Below are 15,178 nucleotides of genomic sequence, written 5' to 3'. Positions count from 1 at the left end.
GCTTAGTCAGTTGAGCATCTGACTTCGGCTCCGGTCATGATCTTGCAGTCCGTGAGTTTAAGACCCTCTTCGGGCTCTGTGCTGATAGCTCACAGAGCCCGGAGCCCACTTCGGATTCTGTGTCTCCCTTCCTCTTTGCTCCCCCTCCCCCCACCCCCGCTTGTTCTCTCTCTCTCTTGCTCTTGCTCTCTCTCAAAAATAAGTAAATAGGGGCGCCTGGGTGGCGCAGTCGGTTAAGCGTCCGACTTCAGCCAGGTCACGATCTCGCGGTCCGTGAGTTTGAGCCCCGAGTCGGGCTCTGGGCTGATGGCTCAGAGCCTAGAGCCTGTTTCTGATTCTGTGTCTCCCTCTCTCTCTGCCCCTCCCCCGTTCATGCACTGTCTCTCTCTGTCCCAAAAATAAATAAACATTGAAAAAAAAAATTTAAAAAAAAATAAGTAAATAAACATTAAAAAAATAAAAAAATAAATAAAGGCTTGGACAAATATTTACTTATAATGTGATTCTTCAAACAGTGAAACAGTGTAAGTAATCTAAATGTCATGGTCATGAACTAATCAAGTATCCAAATAATTTAAAATGACCACCATTTAAAAAAATTTTTTTTAATGTTTTATTTATTTTTGAGACAGGGAGAGACAGAGCATGAACAGGGGAGGGTCAGAGAGAGGGAGACACAGAATCTGAAACAGGCTCCAGGCTCTGAGCTGTCAGCACAGAGCCCGACGCGGGGCTCGAACTCATGGACGGCGAGATCATGACCTGAGCCGAAGTCGGCCGCTTAACCGACTGAGCCACCCAGGCGCCCCTAAAATGACCATCATTTAAAAAGCATATCTATGAAAAATACTTTGGCAGCCTGGGAAATGCTCACGAAATGATGTTGTCAAGGAAAAAGATTATAAAATTACTACTATGATTCCTTAAAAAATTATTCTTATAAAAACACAGGCCATATTATCTCCAGCCAATGTCAAAATGGGAGATTCGAATTTTAATTTTACTTTTCTCTATTTTCTGCAAAGAACAGGTACTCATAAAACAGACAGTGTTAAACAAAAGATTTACCAAAAACTAAAGGCTTTTAGCAAACTAGTAGTTTCTGACAGCTGTTATCTGAATTCTCTTGGTACCCTGAAAACCAGATTGCTACAGGTACCATGTGGCAAAGTTGTGCAAAATTACAGGCATACACTCAAATATGGTCACATGTTCGTTTATTGAGGAAACTGTGAGGCTAGCTACAGATCAGCTCTGTTCACTTGATGACTTTTCATGATGTCAGACAAGACTCTGAAGGCCACAGGCCATGAAGTTACCCAATTACTTTCCCATATTTTGTTCAGAAACACAAAAATCAAATGCCAAGAAATGTTCAACTCTGAAAATTGCCCTCATTTTAAAAAAGTTTTTTTGTTTTATTTTTTCAAAAGGTGGTAATTAAGGGTCAGGAGGTAGAGTGGCATGGAGGAAGGACAAAAACGGAACCTGGAAAAGGCGACTATTTTTTGCTAGATTTCATTTTCAAAGTTTCAAGTCTTTTCAATTTTTTTTTTTATTTTTTGCAGCGAAAAAGGAATCAATACTTTTCATTCCACTCTTGTCAACTTTAGCCAAAGCCTTCTGAGCTGCGGTCATTTTGTTATTTTTCTGTTAAGGAAAATAAGAGAACAATTGTTACAAATGTAACATTTATGAATCATACATGCAAATCAAACAAGACCACGCATGTCTCAAGGTTCATTAAGAGAAGTATTTGCTGGTAACGTGCTTCATAAGGGAATGATAATTTTTTTTTTTTAAAGTTCTGATTTCTATTCAGAATTCAGACCTAAGACACAAAATACGTTAAAAGAACCAGGACGCAAAACGGCCACCTTCTAAGGAGGGGAATGTTGCAACCAATGGTTTACTTTAGGGGAATAATTCTGGAGGGTGTTTTCAGTGCAATAATACCAACAAAGGAACTGACATAGGCTGCGGTTGTCAGAGGAGGAATTACAGCCTGGTATTACAGCACGATGAATAATTCACAACAATTTACTGTTGGAGTTTATTCATAGGCTCTCCGGGAAACCAAGGCCAACACTATAATATTCAAAAGATAACCTGTACTGCAGAGCATCCCGGACCAGCAGGACCACTGCCCTGGGATGCCTCCACCTAAGAACTTTTCAAAAAGCTGACTCCAAGTGACTCTGCCTTTTAAATTTCTATCTCTTTATGGTCACTGTATGTTTTGTTTTGGTTTGTTTTGGTTTGTTGCCACATCCTGGAACGGGCACTAACAGGAGGTAAATAGTAGCCAGTTTCCTTCAGTGCATCATAACTTCTCAGCAGAAGCATACGCGATGGGAAGCAGCGAAGGAAAAAAATTCCTGTGTCTCCCTGTGAACTGTGAGATAGTCATTGACAGAGAACCTTTTAAGGGCACGGTGTCTGATCCCTGAAACCCTGCTTCTCACGTTCTGTACTTCTATTTTAGAAGGCTTATTTTCTCACGGGATGGTGAAAAGTGGCAGTCTCTTCGAGACAAGTTATCCCCTGTCTTTAACAGACAGCCGGGTCCAGCCCCTCATTTCCCTGGGGCGGTACCCAAATAGATACAACAGAAAGCAGCAGTTCCAAGGGTGGGGCAGAAGCAGTTCTCACAGAAAATGCCAAAACCCGCCCGCTTACAGAAGCCATTGAGGTGACCAGCTGTCTTGCCAGATCTCAACCTGGATTTTCCCCTGACGTCACATGCCCAGATGAATTACGTATAGATCAAAGAAAAAAATTATAAAAAAAAAATTAAGCTCTAAGGTGGGGGGTTAAATGTTAAAATCCAAATGGAAGTTAATTTTTCTTGGATTGGGCAAGGTCTTTTTAAGCATAAAAATAATGAGAAAATCACAAGAAGAAACAATTCCTATTATTTAATCCTCAGAAAAACTTAAAGCTGTTAAAAAAATCAAATGAAAAGGATAAACACAGATTAGAAAATTATTTGTACCCTATTTCATATTAGTAATTATGGTCCTCGTCATAAGTTCCGGGAAGCTTCCAGGTAGTAGAGTTGACAAAAAATGACCTGTGGAGGCCCCCTCTCTTTGTGCCCCCCTACTCTTAATATAGAGCAAAGGGTAGGCACACTCTTGCTAAGCATATTGCCTTCGTGCCTCACAAGTCTTCTTGACTTGACATATCCATTGTCATTCACAATTTTGAATTACTGAGTTGCAGAAATGCAAGCTAATAATTCTTCATGGTTAAAACTGTAAAATCACAATCAAGCATGTAATTGTTCCTACGTGTCCTCATGCAGGATCACCTACGGGATCCAAGAATATGCCACTACAGCTGGACACACATACCTTTTCAGTCTTCCAATCTTTCCTGTTAAACTTAGTGTAATCTTCTTTTGCTTCTACAGGCTCATCAGATAACTTTACTTTCTGCAATGTTAGAGCAGTAAAGTGGTATAAAATGTCACCTCGACACATCACTCCATTTTTAAGAAAACAACAGGGCCAATCTGGACCCACATCAAGGCCAAATGGAACAACAGACCCGGCAAAGGGCTTTACTTTGCATTTTGCCAATTGTCTGGGGAATGAAGCCACACGTCCCTTCTGAAAAGCAGCCTTGGTGATGGGGGGATATGATCAGGTGAGCCCACGACCCAGCCCCTTGGGCAGTCTAGTGGTACTGATCACATATTTTGTATGTACCAGGACCAGGAGGTATCTAGGTGACTGCTGACTTCCAGGATAGTCTAACGGGGTGAAGGCAGGCACAGGGGTCAAAGACAAGAATTTCCTTTAAGGGGTCCAGGTGTCCAGCCAGAACCCCCACTGCATTCACCATCTGGGCTGGTGTAACGTCCACTGAGGAAGAAGGCACACCATGATTCTGTTGTTACCATTTTTGTATAGCTTCATGTTCTTACCTCCTTTCAACTGAACTCTCTCAGTTTGTCCACACAAGGACAACCCTGCAAAGCATGAAGCCAGCAGAAGGAAGCACAGAGAGACTAAACAAATGATCAAGGCCACCTAGCAGAGGACAAGGGCTGGGATCTCCATTTCTTAACAAGTGCTCTTTCCATGAGGCCCGGTGCAACCAAGCCCACCTCTACCTCATATTTTCACCATCCACATGAGCCTCGTGCACCAAGGAATGGGAGAATCTTGTCAAGAGCTAGACTGTGGCCTTAATGGTCCCATTACAGAAGGAATCGTGACACATTTACTATGTAAAAGGCACACAACAGGGCAGGGAAGTCTTGATGATTAACGCAGAGAACTAACTGCACAGTGACCACAACCTGGTCTTCTATAGATCTTTGGGTTCTTTGTGGAGACACTGGGTTGACAAGATCTAATGTGACTCTTCCCTGGGAAATGCAGATTTGTTCCCGGCTTCCCTCTTCATATCCCAGCTTTTGCTAAACAAAGAACTGCAGGGCTAGGGCTAAAAGATACCCTGGCACATGAATGAAACCCAAGGGGATAAAACAACAGGTCTTGAAATACTTCATTCTAAATAAGGGCGGGGAGGGGGGGCGCACTCCTGGGAATCTATAACATTATGTGACACTCAAAAAAAAAAAACAGGGGCATCCTGCAAATCTATAAAGCAAAACCTTCTCTTGGGCACACCACAATCTAAGAAGGGAACCTTCAAAAGAAAAAGACTAGCTTATCACGAATGAACTACCTACCAGCAAAGTATGTATACAAGGAACTTAAGAATACATGTTTCTACTTAAATTAAGATCAGTAAGGGGTATTTAGGTGATGCATATTTTTACTAGAAAAGTCTCTTCAGCCAAGAGACTGGAACTCGCAGGGAATAACGATGAAGGTTCTGATGCAAACTGCAAAAAGCTTAACGTTATAAGGTGGTTTGCTTTCCTTCTCTGTGGCAAAATGTTCTACAGATGTCATTATAAACCCTTGGGCGTGTTTACTTTTCACTGAAAAGGAAGTCAAATGAAAAATGTTCAAGGTAAAGGTTAAGATGAAAAGTGCTTCTTTACAAATATAAAATGTCTCGTAAGATGACTGACTTGTCCAGGTGTTTTAATGGCTCACTGCTAAGCAAGACACCAGTCGTCAGTGCTCACAATAGCAGAAATTGATTGTGGAAGGCTCTGCCTGGAATTTTCTTGAGTGTTATTCACAGCTCACGTTGAATACCCTTGAAAGAGTCATAGTTGTTACACTCACTTGAATGTTTGTTGCTTAAAAGACCAAATCACTATAGGTTTGGAGGGATGTTTCAGAAGAAATAGAAAAGGGCTCAGAAAGACAGTAACAAAGGGTATGCCTAAGCGGGTACAGTTCTGGAAAGAGAGGGGGGCAAACAGAAGAGTACCACAGGGATTCATGCTAGGATGGTCTGATTCTTACAAATGAGCTGCAAGAAGGAGCTCAGGGGCGTCTCCAACCTACTGACTGCATTCGGCTCTGCCAGCTGCCAGCGATAAATTCAAAGGATGGAAGGGGGCGACGGGTGGAAGCAGGGCTTCAATACAGGCAAACATGTGATAGTAAGAAAATAATGCGAAACATATTAAGGATGACAGGCTTCGTGCCATCGTTACAGACAGATACAAAGATACCTAATAGCCACTGGAACGTATTTCCTGAAAACGGTCAACTCTATTACTGTAAAAATCAATCAAATCCTGGACGCAGACAAGAAAGCTAGCAGAAGACATTACCCTAAGCCTGTTTAAGCCGTGGTACATCATCCAGTGCAGTTCACACTCTGCACGCCGGAGCCCCAGGAAGACACAATAGACCGGGAGACCTCAAAAAGCAACTAAACAATCCAGGAGATGAGGCTGAGATTTAGGGGAAACAGGACTGGGAGATCTAAATCAGGGCTTGGCAAACCGCCCGCAGGCCAAGCCCTGCCGGCCGCCTGTTTTTATAAATGAAGTTTGGCTGGAACACGGCCGCCCGCCTTCGTTTATGAATCGTCTGTGGCTGTCTCTGTGCTACCACAGCAGGGCTGAGCAGTTGTGACAGAAACCAGCCGCTTCGTGAAGCCTCAAGTATTCACTCTCTGGCCTTTGTAGAGTAAGTCTGCTGACCTCCGATCTAAATCATAAATGATGAATGACATCACAAATGATTTACATTTTGGAAATTAAAATAGGAAAATAGAAAACCGGGTTAAAAGCAAACGTATGAAATGCATTACCCCGGATGCTATCAGAGGCCAAAAGCTTCAAGAACAGGCTTCGATCTGTTCACGAATGACCTCTAAGTTACTATGGAAGACGGATATTTGGGAGACAGAAAGATGCTTAGGTTTTGGAAGGAGAGATATGAGAGAGAAACGGATATGCCCATCTCCTTAGTTACAGGAAGGCAATCATGTCTCTGTCCCCTAGAGCTACTTACTGTCAGAGATTAACTACCAGACTGGAAGAAGTGTGGGTCTGACCTAGAATGACTTTAGCAACTGACCTCTGCCCAGTGCTATTCCTCCAGAGAAAAGGATGCCCCTCCTCGGACGCTCTGCTGAAAATGTCCCATAGCTACTCCTGATGCACTTTAACAGGACATGATACAAAACAAACAAACAAAAACAAACAAACAAAAACGACCCCGAGTATGTTGGCCATCGTGAAGGCCGGGAAGACAGAAAGTGCTTTAACATCCATGACGTGTCCACTGTACATTCTCAGGGCATCCATTATTCTGTTGGCAGGAGAATGGCCTCACTGACAAGCTGATGCATGTGTTTATTTCCCTGTCTCTGAGCAGCGCTCGCTTGTCTGAGATCAGGCCTGGACTGAGGGACGCCACAGTGTGCCATCAGGTGTGGTTCATGGCTGCCTTCTCTACTCTCTGTATCTGGGAGACAAAAACAAGCTGCGGCCCACGGAGCAGGGGAGCGGTGGGTGGCGGTCGGAGAACAGCTGGAAGAGGAAGGGTTTTGTGCAACACAAAAGTTGCGATGATCATTTCAAGCGGAGGAAAAAAAAAAGTTTGGCTATCTTTGTTCAAAGGATTCTCTGTGTTACAAAAATCATGCTCTGCTCACCTCTGTGCCAGTAACAATTAGATCTGGCAAAGTGAGTTTAAGTTATACATGGAGGCTTCCTGATGATTAATAAAGTTAATTACAGGATCTGGCTGACTCAAGAAGACTTCGTCACGTATCTTTAAGACTTTTACGTAGGTATCTGGCTAAAACCAACTCTAATCTGGTTTTCACAGCACTTTATCATTCAGGTAAAATCTACAAAAATAAAAAATACCGATGGACAGCTCATTACAATCTTTAATCCATACAACATCAATCCATGCAAGGTGGATTTAGAAAGCTTTAAAATGGGGGTGCCTGGGTGGCTTAGTCGGTTAAGCATCCGACTCTTATCTCGGCTCAGGTCACCATCTCACAGTTTGTGAGTTTGAGCCCCATGTCGGGCTCTGCACTGATGGCTCAGAGCCTGCTTAGGATTCTCTCTCTCCCTCTCTCTCTCTGCCCCTCCCTGCTTGTGCTCTCTCCCTCTCAAAATAAATAAACTTAAAAAAAAAAAAGCTTTCAAATGTACTAGAACAAACTAAACTTATGTGGTAAAAATGAAATATTTTTCCAAGTGCCCCAAAGATAGCTTAGTCACAGCTCCTTACCTTTGATGGAGGGTTTGGCAATGAAGCTGAAGGTTCTGGAAGCCTAAGGAGTGAAAAATAAGAATCATAGTCATTGTTTTTCATAGACAAGCAAACAGAGAGTCTGGGCCAGCTTAGGACTTACAAGTCCCACTTTTATGGAATAGCTTCACCTCCATGTATCTGACTGTACAACTGCCTCAGTGAAAGGAATGAAATTTCTCTAAATGAAGAAATCTTCATTTTCCTTGTAGTGAAACTGTCTGAACTAAAAAACAAAATTAGAACTCATTGTTGAAATGGAATTGCTTTACTTTAGCCTCTAGAAATTTGCATTCTGGCATTGTAGGATTTTTTTTCTTCAAAAACAACGAATGCAGCACATATATGAAATTGAAAATTATTTTAATTGTTGACAAAAAGTCACACGAACTTTACTTTTCTTCAATTAAAGAGAAGTTTAATTGACCTATCTTTCTCCCCAAATCTTCAAACACTTCAGGGTAAAGAAAAGAATCTAAAAAATAATGGGAGTACAGAGACATAGGTCTCCAATGAGACAAACAGGCACTGAGAAACCCAGGGGAATATTAAACAGAAAGATAGGGTTATTGATTGAAAGCAGGCTTTGCAAGCACTTCAACTACACTAGAAACCAGTTCCCACTGTTTTTTTTTTAAGTTTATTTTTGAGAGAGATGGCGACAGCGTGAGTTGGGGAGGGGCAGAGAGCGAGGGAGAGAGAGAGAGAATCCCAAGCAGACTCTGTGCCACAGCACAGAGCCCGATGCATGAGATCGTGACCAGAGCTGAAACCAAGAGTTGGGTGGATGCCTAACCGACTGAGCCACCCAGGCGCCCCCACTACTGTTTTTTTTTTTTAAAGTAGGACCTAAGTAATTTGCTAAAAACAGCAACTATGCATCTGTTAAGAAGTCGCTTTATGTTTATGTATCAAAGGAGAAAGCTACTAGAAGAATCAGGGAAAGCTATTATCACACCCATAAAATCTTAACAATAGTCGCTAAAATCTAGAAAATAAACACATTCTTTTCAGCCTAAGGTAAAGTCTTTATAGTATATTAAATATCTTTATGAAGGACATAACACAAATCAGGTCCTTCTTAAACCCGTTTTCTGCCCTCTGACACAGATTGTGTTTCATCCTTTCAGCTTCAAGTGCTGGGCAAAATGAAGGTATTTGGTGAGTATCCAATGACAGTAAATATGGTACAAAGCCTTTACATGTAGCTTTCAAGAATATTCCACATGCCATCTCTTCTTTCCTTCTAACCTTTATTTCTCTTAAAATCATCACAAAGAACCAAATTAGTTAAGTGTAACCGGGGATCAACTTTAATACTGTTTACCCTCTAAAATCATACCAATCCAAAAATCCAGTCCTAACATTCACAAGTTTCCGCAATCAGTATCCACCAAATCAATTTGTTCCAGTCCACCAGTGTCCACTAAAAATTACCTTCAAACCACACGGTCCAGGAGGTAAGTCGAGAATACTCTCTTATCAAAAATCGTGATGTGATGTGATGAGCCATAAAGGACCTACTGCTGGGAGACCAGGAAGCGCCGAGGTACTTCCTAATTACGACTTTAGAGGAATGATACTTACTTTAAATATTTACACAGGTCGTCACTGAGTTCTCTAGGGATGTAATCAGATACCAGACCATGGGCATAACAAATATAATCCTCTGAAAGAAACAGAATGGAGAGTGAAAGGAAAAAAAAAAAATTAGTAACAATTATGATAGTTTTACAACCAAATTGACCAGAGTTAAAATTCTGGCTCTAGCTGGCCTTAGAGACTCATTTAAACTCACAGCCTCAGTTTTGTCATTTGTTCTTTTTTTATTTAAAAAACAAAAATTTTTTTTTCTTAACATTTATTTATTTTTGAGACAGAGAGAGACAGAGCACGAGCGGGGAAGGGTCAGAGAGAGAGACACGCAGAATCCGAAGCAGGCTCCAGGCTCCGAGCTGTCAGCACAGAGCCCGGCACAGGGCTCGAACTCACGGACCGCGAGATCATGACCTGAGCCGAAGTCGGACACTCAACCGACTGAGCCACCCAGGCGCCCCTGTTTTTATATATTTTAATAGTCGCTATGGTCTGTGGTATGTGAATGCTGTGACTTCAAGGTAGAAAAATTAGGCATAACAAAGAGGGGCCGATCTTTTTCATCATCTTTTTCTTTTTATTATTTTTTAAATGTTTATTTTACTTTTGAAAGAGAGACAGAGATAGAGCACAAGTGGGGAGGGACAGAGAAAGAGAGAGAGGGAGACACAGAATCCAAAGCAGGCTCCAGGCTCCAAACTGTCTGCACACGGCCCGACACGGGGCTTGAACTCATGGACCACGAGATCGTGACCTGAGCCGAAGTCAGATGCCCAACTGAATTCAGAGACAGAAGTCTACTAGCTATGATGGGTGACGCTGGATAAGTCATCTCCTTCTCTGATACCATGAGTCTTCACTTTTAAAATGAGGTCTATCTAAATAATGTCTAACATCCCTTCTCCTACTTAAAAAAAAAAAAATCTGGGGTCCATCCATCCATTTGACTCAATCCCTTCTCTTTTGTTAAAGCCAGTCAAAACCAGTGATAGCTGGTAAACTCAGTAAACTCAGCTCAGCAGAGCTGTCCACCATTTCCTGAATGCCTGGAGCCTGCTAACATCTACATGTGTAAGGTGTTTTAAGGTAGATTTCTGCAAATCAAGGACTGCCTGAATTACCTTCAATCACAAACAGATCCCTGGTCCTAGTTTTAATTTTTTTAATGATGAAATTCTGATGCTTTGGAGTGGTATGCCTGTCTAGAACAGGGGAACACTGAATTGGAGTTTAAACTCAGAATAAGTTTTTTTCTTTTTTAATGTTTATTTATTTATTTTGAGAGAGATTGAGTGCAGGGGAGGGGCAAAACCAAGCAGGTTTTGCGTTGTCAGCACGGAGCCTGACGCGGGGCTCCGTCTCATGAACCATGAGATCATGACCTGAGCTGAAATCCAGAACGGGACGCTTAACCGACTGAGCCACCTGGGCGTCCCCAGAATAATTTCTGTCCCACAGTTGAGAATGTTAATTGTATTATACAGCTGTTTTTATTCAACTATACGTACAAAAATAAGGGGACACTACACTGGAAAAAGCAAAAGAATGTACCTTAAGAATCTAAAAGAAAAAAATTGCCAAGGGCATCAATTTCCATCGAAGATCAAAATATTAAGATCCATAGTAGGACATACACTTCTGGAGACCAAGATGCAAACAGAAGCAGCCTGTTGGAAGCCTAGGGACACACAGCAGTATGACGGAAAGGGGAAGCGTGTGGGCCCCAGAGTCAGGCAGGCTCGGCTTCACCACTTACTGGCTGTGTGGCTTTGGGTGCAGCCTCCAGACTCTCACTGTAAAGTGAGGCTTAAGGGGAGTGTTAGCTGGGATACTGTGTGTATACTGGCAAATGAGCCAAGGGCTTGGCACACAACATGATCTCAACGAATGACGGCCAGAGTTGTTAGGGTGGCCATTACTGTTTTTGCAAAATAAGTACTTGCCGAAGGAATTATTTAAGCATCGATTAGTGACGGCAGCGATCTATGGTAGAAGTACCACTTGGTTCTGAAACGAAGTGCACACTGCCACAAGATCTATGAGAACACATGGCCACGAATGCGAAGCTTCTGGGACATTAAGATTTTAAAACCATAAGGCAGGCATTTGTAAATCAGCAACTTACTCCAGGCAAAAGTAATTTCTGATAAAGTGATTTACCGGGGTGCCTGGGTGGCTCAGTTGGGTGAGTGTCAGACTCTTGATTTTGGTTCAGATCATGATCTCATAATTCTTGAGATCGAGCCCTGCATCAGGCTCCATGCTGAGTGTGGAGCCTGCTTAAGATTCTCTCTCTCTCCTTCTGCCCCCTCCCCCACTCATGCTCATTTTCTCTCTCTCTCTCTCTCTCTCTCTCAAATTAAAAATAAATAAATAAATACATAATATTAACAAAACTGATTTCCTTACCTTCCTTGTCACTGGAAGCCTGGTCACCAGAGAAAAATGAAGTTGCCTGTACCCGGGCACTGACATTTACATTATTGGTTTTTAAGGCTGCCACAATCTGATTAACCTATAAAGTAACCAAAAGGGAAACATCAGGGTATTTCCAAGGAACTTTAGAGATCCACAACCTTCCAGATGATCCTCGATCCATTTAAGACCCAGGAAGAAGTAACTGAGGACCTAGAAATGTCTTGACCAGATACCAGAAAATGAGAGAGAGATGCACATTTGGACAGGAGTTGAGCAACAGCGGCAGCATTTGGGGATGATGTCAAAACATGGACCTCTAAATGCCTACGCAGTATGAGAGCACTGCCTCCGGAGTCAGGCTACTTGGCTGTGCTCTGTGACCATGGACTACTTACTTAACCTCTCTGTGCCTCTATCTAATGGGGACAAAAATAGTACCTAATGCACAGTATTGTGGTGAGGCTTAAATGAGTTCATATATGTAAAGCCTTTAGAAAAGAGCCTGGCACAAAGTTTATATGCAATAATTTTTTTCTAAATGGAATAAATCATATAAATATCCCACTTCCTAGGAATTTAAGAAAAGAAACACAATTGATAAATATACATGTGAATTTGCGATTCACATCATCATCACTTGCTAACAACAAAACCTAAATGCCGAGACCCTGCTCAGCACTCACCCTTATTTTTCACCTACCACTAATGCAAATGAAAACTGAACCATGGGGGCACTTGTAAAATCTTTCCACTATTTTGTATAGTAGGAGCCTGATTAATTCTGCAAGGTTCACTTCCATGTTTCTGGGTTCCCCGTGTGCCCAGTAACATGGTACGACAAGTGTGTTTTCCATATACAAGACAGAAGAGAATCTTCAGAATCAGTACTATACTGAACTTGAAAAACTCTGTCATCAGTAGACCTAGACTGGTGAGATTCTTAATCAGTATGAAAGTCCACAATATTCTTAGACCAGTGGCTTTCAAAGGAGTTTGTTTCTACTACACCTACAGTAAGCAATACCCAGCAACCCAGTACTTCAACACATATATATGCTTCATAGAACCATAGTTAATACTTGCCCTTACTCTGTGCTACATTTTAATACATCCTATCCTATCCTATCCCATCCCATCCCACCCCAATCCCATTCCATTCAAGAGAAACACTGGTTGTGACCCACAGAATCTATTTGAAAACCATTGCCCCAGACCTGAGATTAGTTCTGGGATGTTAGGATCACTAAGTTCCCTCCAGCATCCGGATGCTGAAGGTGAAACACACTTCCCCTAGGCCTGAATCCCGTCTGCCTCAGCCCCCTGCCTCGCTGTGTGAGCAACCTCTGAGACAGGGACTGAAAGCAGTAAGTGCGTGTCACTCCTGGTATTATCTGGCTTGTAAGGCTCAAATATCCATCACCAAATGGTGGGAACTTCTTTCATTCAGGGGTGAGGATCATGGGAAATGGGGATGCAGGTCAAAGGAAAACATGGAGCTAAACCCAGAGATACATGAGTTAGGGAGGATGAAGAGTATTTGGGTATCTCTATACAGTTTCTGTATTTTAGCTGGATAAACAACATGGCCCTTTAGATTCACACTTACCTCCTTCTGTAAATATATATATATATTTTTTTTCAACGTTTATTTATTTTTGGGACAGAGAGAGACAGAGCATGAACCGGGGGAGGGGCAGAGAGAGAGGGAGACACAGAATCGGAAACAGGCTCCAGGCTCTGAGCCATCAGCCCAGAGCCTGACGCGGGGCTCGAACTCCCGGACCGCGAGATCGTGACCTGGCTGAAGTCGGACGCTTAACCGACTGCGCCACCCAGGCGCCCCTGTAAATATTTTTTAAAAGGAGCATTAAAACTTTTTCTGCTGTAAGGTACTGGAGGCGTACTCTACCTTTTTTTCCAGCCACTTTATCGTCTTCTCCTTGCTGTACTTGTAATATTTCTTTTTGTCTATTTCTGGATTAAAGAGAAAAACAAAACAAAACAGAAGCGTGGATTAAGCAAAAAAAATAGACTCATAAGGTTATATCGTATACAAGATATGTATGTAACATCCACAATAATTTAAAAATGTTTTGTAACAGTTTATATTCTTAAAAAAGTCAATCTCTAAGCCTGAGAACATACGTGAGAAGTTAAAAAATCATCCCAAGCCAGAACTTGGGTGACTCAGGTTTCATCCAACCGTTAAATGAATGGGAATTTAAGAAAATCATCAAATTATACTAATAGTTCTCATCCCAAAGAGAAATTTCTTTCTTGTCTTTTTATTGCACCTATAGGAGACGATAGATGTTAACTAAACGTATTGTGGGGATCATTTCATAATATATGTAAATCAAGCCATTATGCTGTACATCTTAAACTTATAAGGTGATGTGTGTCAACTATTTCTCAGTAAAACTGGAAAAAAGTTACCAACAAATCTGTAGAAAATCTGTGATTTTTAAAACTCAGCAAATGAACCATGCCAAGCAACCTTCATTTGTCGACATAAGTTTAAGCTTACCTCAGTGTTTTCAATGAAAGGCTTCTTTTCTTCCTTTTTAAAAAAAATTTTTTTAATGTTTATTTTTTTTATGTTCATTTATCTTTGAGAGACAGAGAGAGACAGAGACAGAGTGTCAGAGGGGGAGGAACAGAGAGAGGGGTAGACACAGAATCTGAAGCAGGCTCCAGGCTCTGAGCTGTCAGCACAGAGCCCGACGCGGGGCTCGAACTCACAAACCGTGAGATGACGATCTGAGCCAAAGTCAGATGCTTAACCAACTGAGCCACCCAGGCGCCCCGAAAGACTTCTTTTCTAAAATAAAAATGGAAATCCCAAGAAAGAAAACAAAAACTAAAAGGAGATGCATATGAAGTGTGTTGCAAACATTCAGGGAAAAAAAAATCTCGTTAACTACTTAGTACTGTCCTGGTGGGATTAGTGAGAAGGAAGAAAAGATATGCCTATCTTTGAACACATCACCAGTCTAACCATAGCTATTCAGGGGAATTTAGATTTATGATAGGCTTGACTTGGCCCGTAATGAGGGATAAAAGGTTCCCCTCTTGGAAGTTATACTGCCCCCCCACCCTACAATCCACCCAGCTTTGCATACTGTGACCTGAGCTGTTAGTTCCTTGGTAACACTTCATTCATGGAGTTTCTTGCTTTCTGTGCAGTCAGCAGAGGCGGGGCTTGCACTCCCAGCCTCCTGCCCAGTGCAGGAGTTATCTTGGGGACCCTTCAATATCCTAAGGCCAGATGCAGACTTGCCCCATGTGATGCTGCTAGCCATGCAGAATGACAATTTCTCTTTCTTCCATAATCATTGTGGGAAGTGGAAATGCTTAGGGAGGGATCGTTTCCTGCAGTCTGTTAAATTGCTTGCATTCCTGAGACGGCTTAGATGGGAGAGGGGCTGGCCTCAGCACCTGTAGTCTTCCTCCCCATTGCAGCCTGCGGTTGTTCACGTTGTGGGCAACAGGAGGCATGATGGAGC

The 15,178-nt window shown here is 42.1% G+C and overlaps 1 protein-coding gene across 2 annotated transcripts in view; it reads right to left on the bottom strand.

Annotated features, from left to right (window-relative positions):
* Positions 1 to 1,200: 1,200 nt before the first annotated feature.
* RNASEH2B (ribonuclease H2 subunit B) overlaps positions 1,201 to 15,178 on the bottom strand; it is a 57,846-nt gene continuing 43,868 nt past the window's right edge. Inside the window, exons 6-11 of one of the 2 annotated variants that reach the window (XM_086712625.1) lie at positions 13,582 to 13,646; positions 11,664 to 11,769; positions 9,246 to 9,327; positions 7,638 to 7,680; positions 3,357 to 3,437; positions 1,201 to 1,650 (exon numbers count right to left, since the gene is read on the bottom strand). In XM_086712625.1, coding sequence (XP_086568751.1) covers positions 1,543 to 1,650; positions 3,357 to 3,437; positions 7,638 to 7,680; positions 9,246 to 9,327; positions 11,664 to 11,769; positions 13,582 to 13,646 — 485 coding nt within the window. In that variant the 3' untranslated portion in view covers positions 1,201 to 1,542. The remainder of the gene's footprint in view (positions 1,651 to 3,356; positions 3,438 to 7,637; positions 7,681 to 9,245; positions 9,328 to 11,663; positions 11,770 to 13,581; positions 13,647 to 15,178) is intronic. The other variant, XM_086712636.1, reaches the window with a different exon arrangement.

Source organism: Puma concolor, chromosome A1, assembly GCF_028749965.1.
Source record: "Puma concolor isolate L17-30 chromosome A1, mPumCon1.1.hap2, whole genome shotgun sequence".
In the NCBI taxonomy this organism is placed as follows: domain Eukaryota; kingdom Metazoa; phylum Chordata; class Mammalia; order Carnivora; family Felidae; genus Puma; species Puma concolor.
The sequence above is the reverse complement of the archived record's forward strand: the minus strand, read 5'-3'. Positions and strand labels throughout refer to the sequence as shown.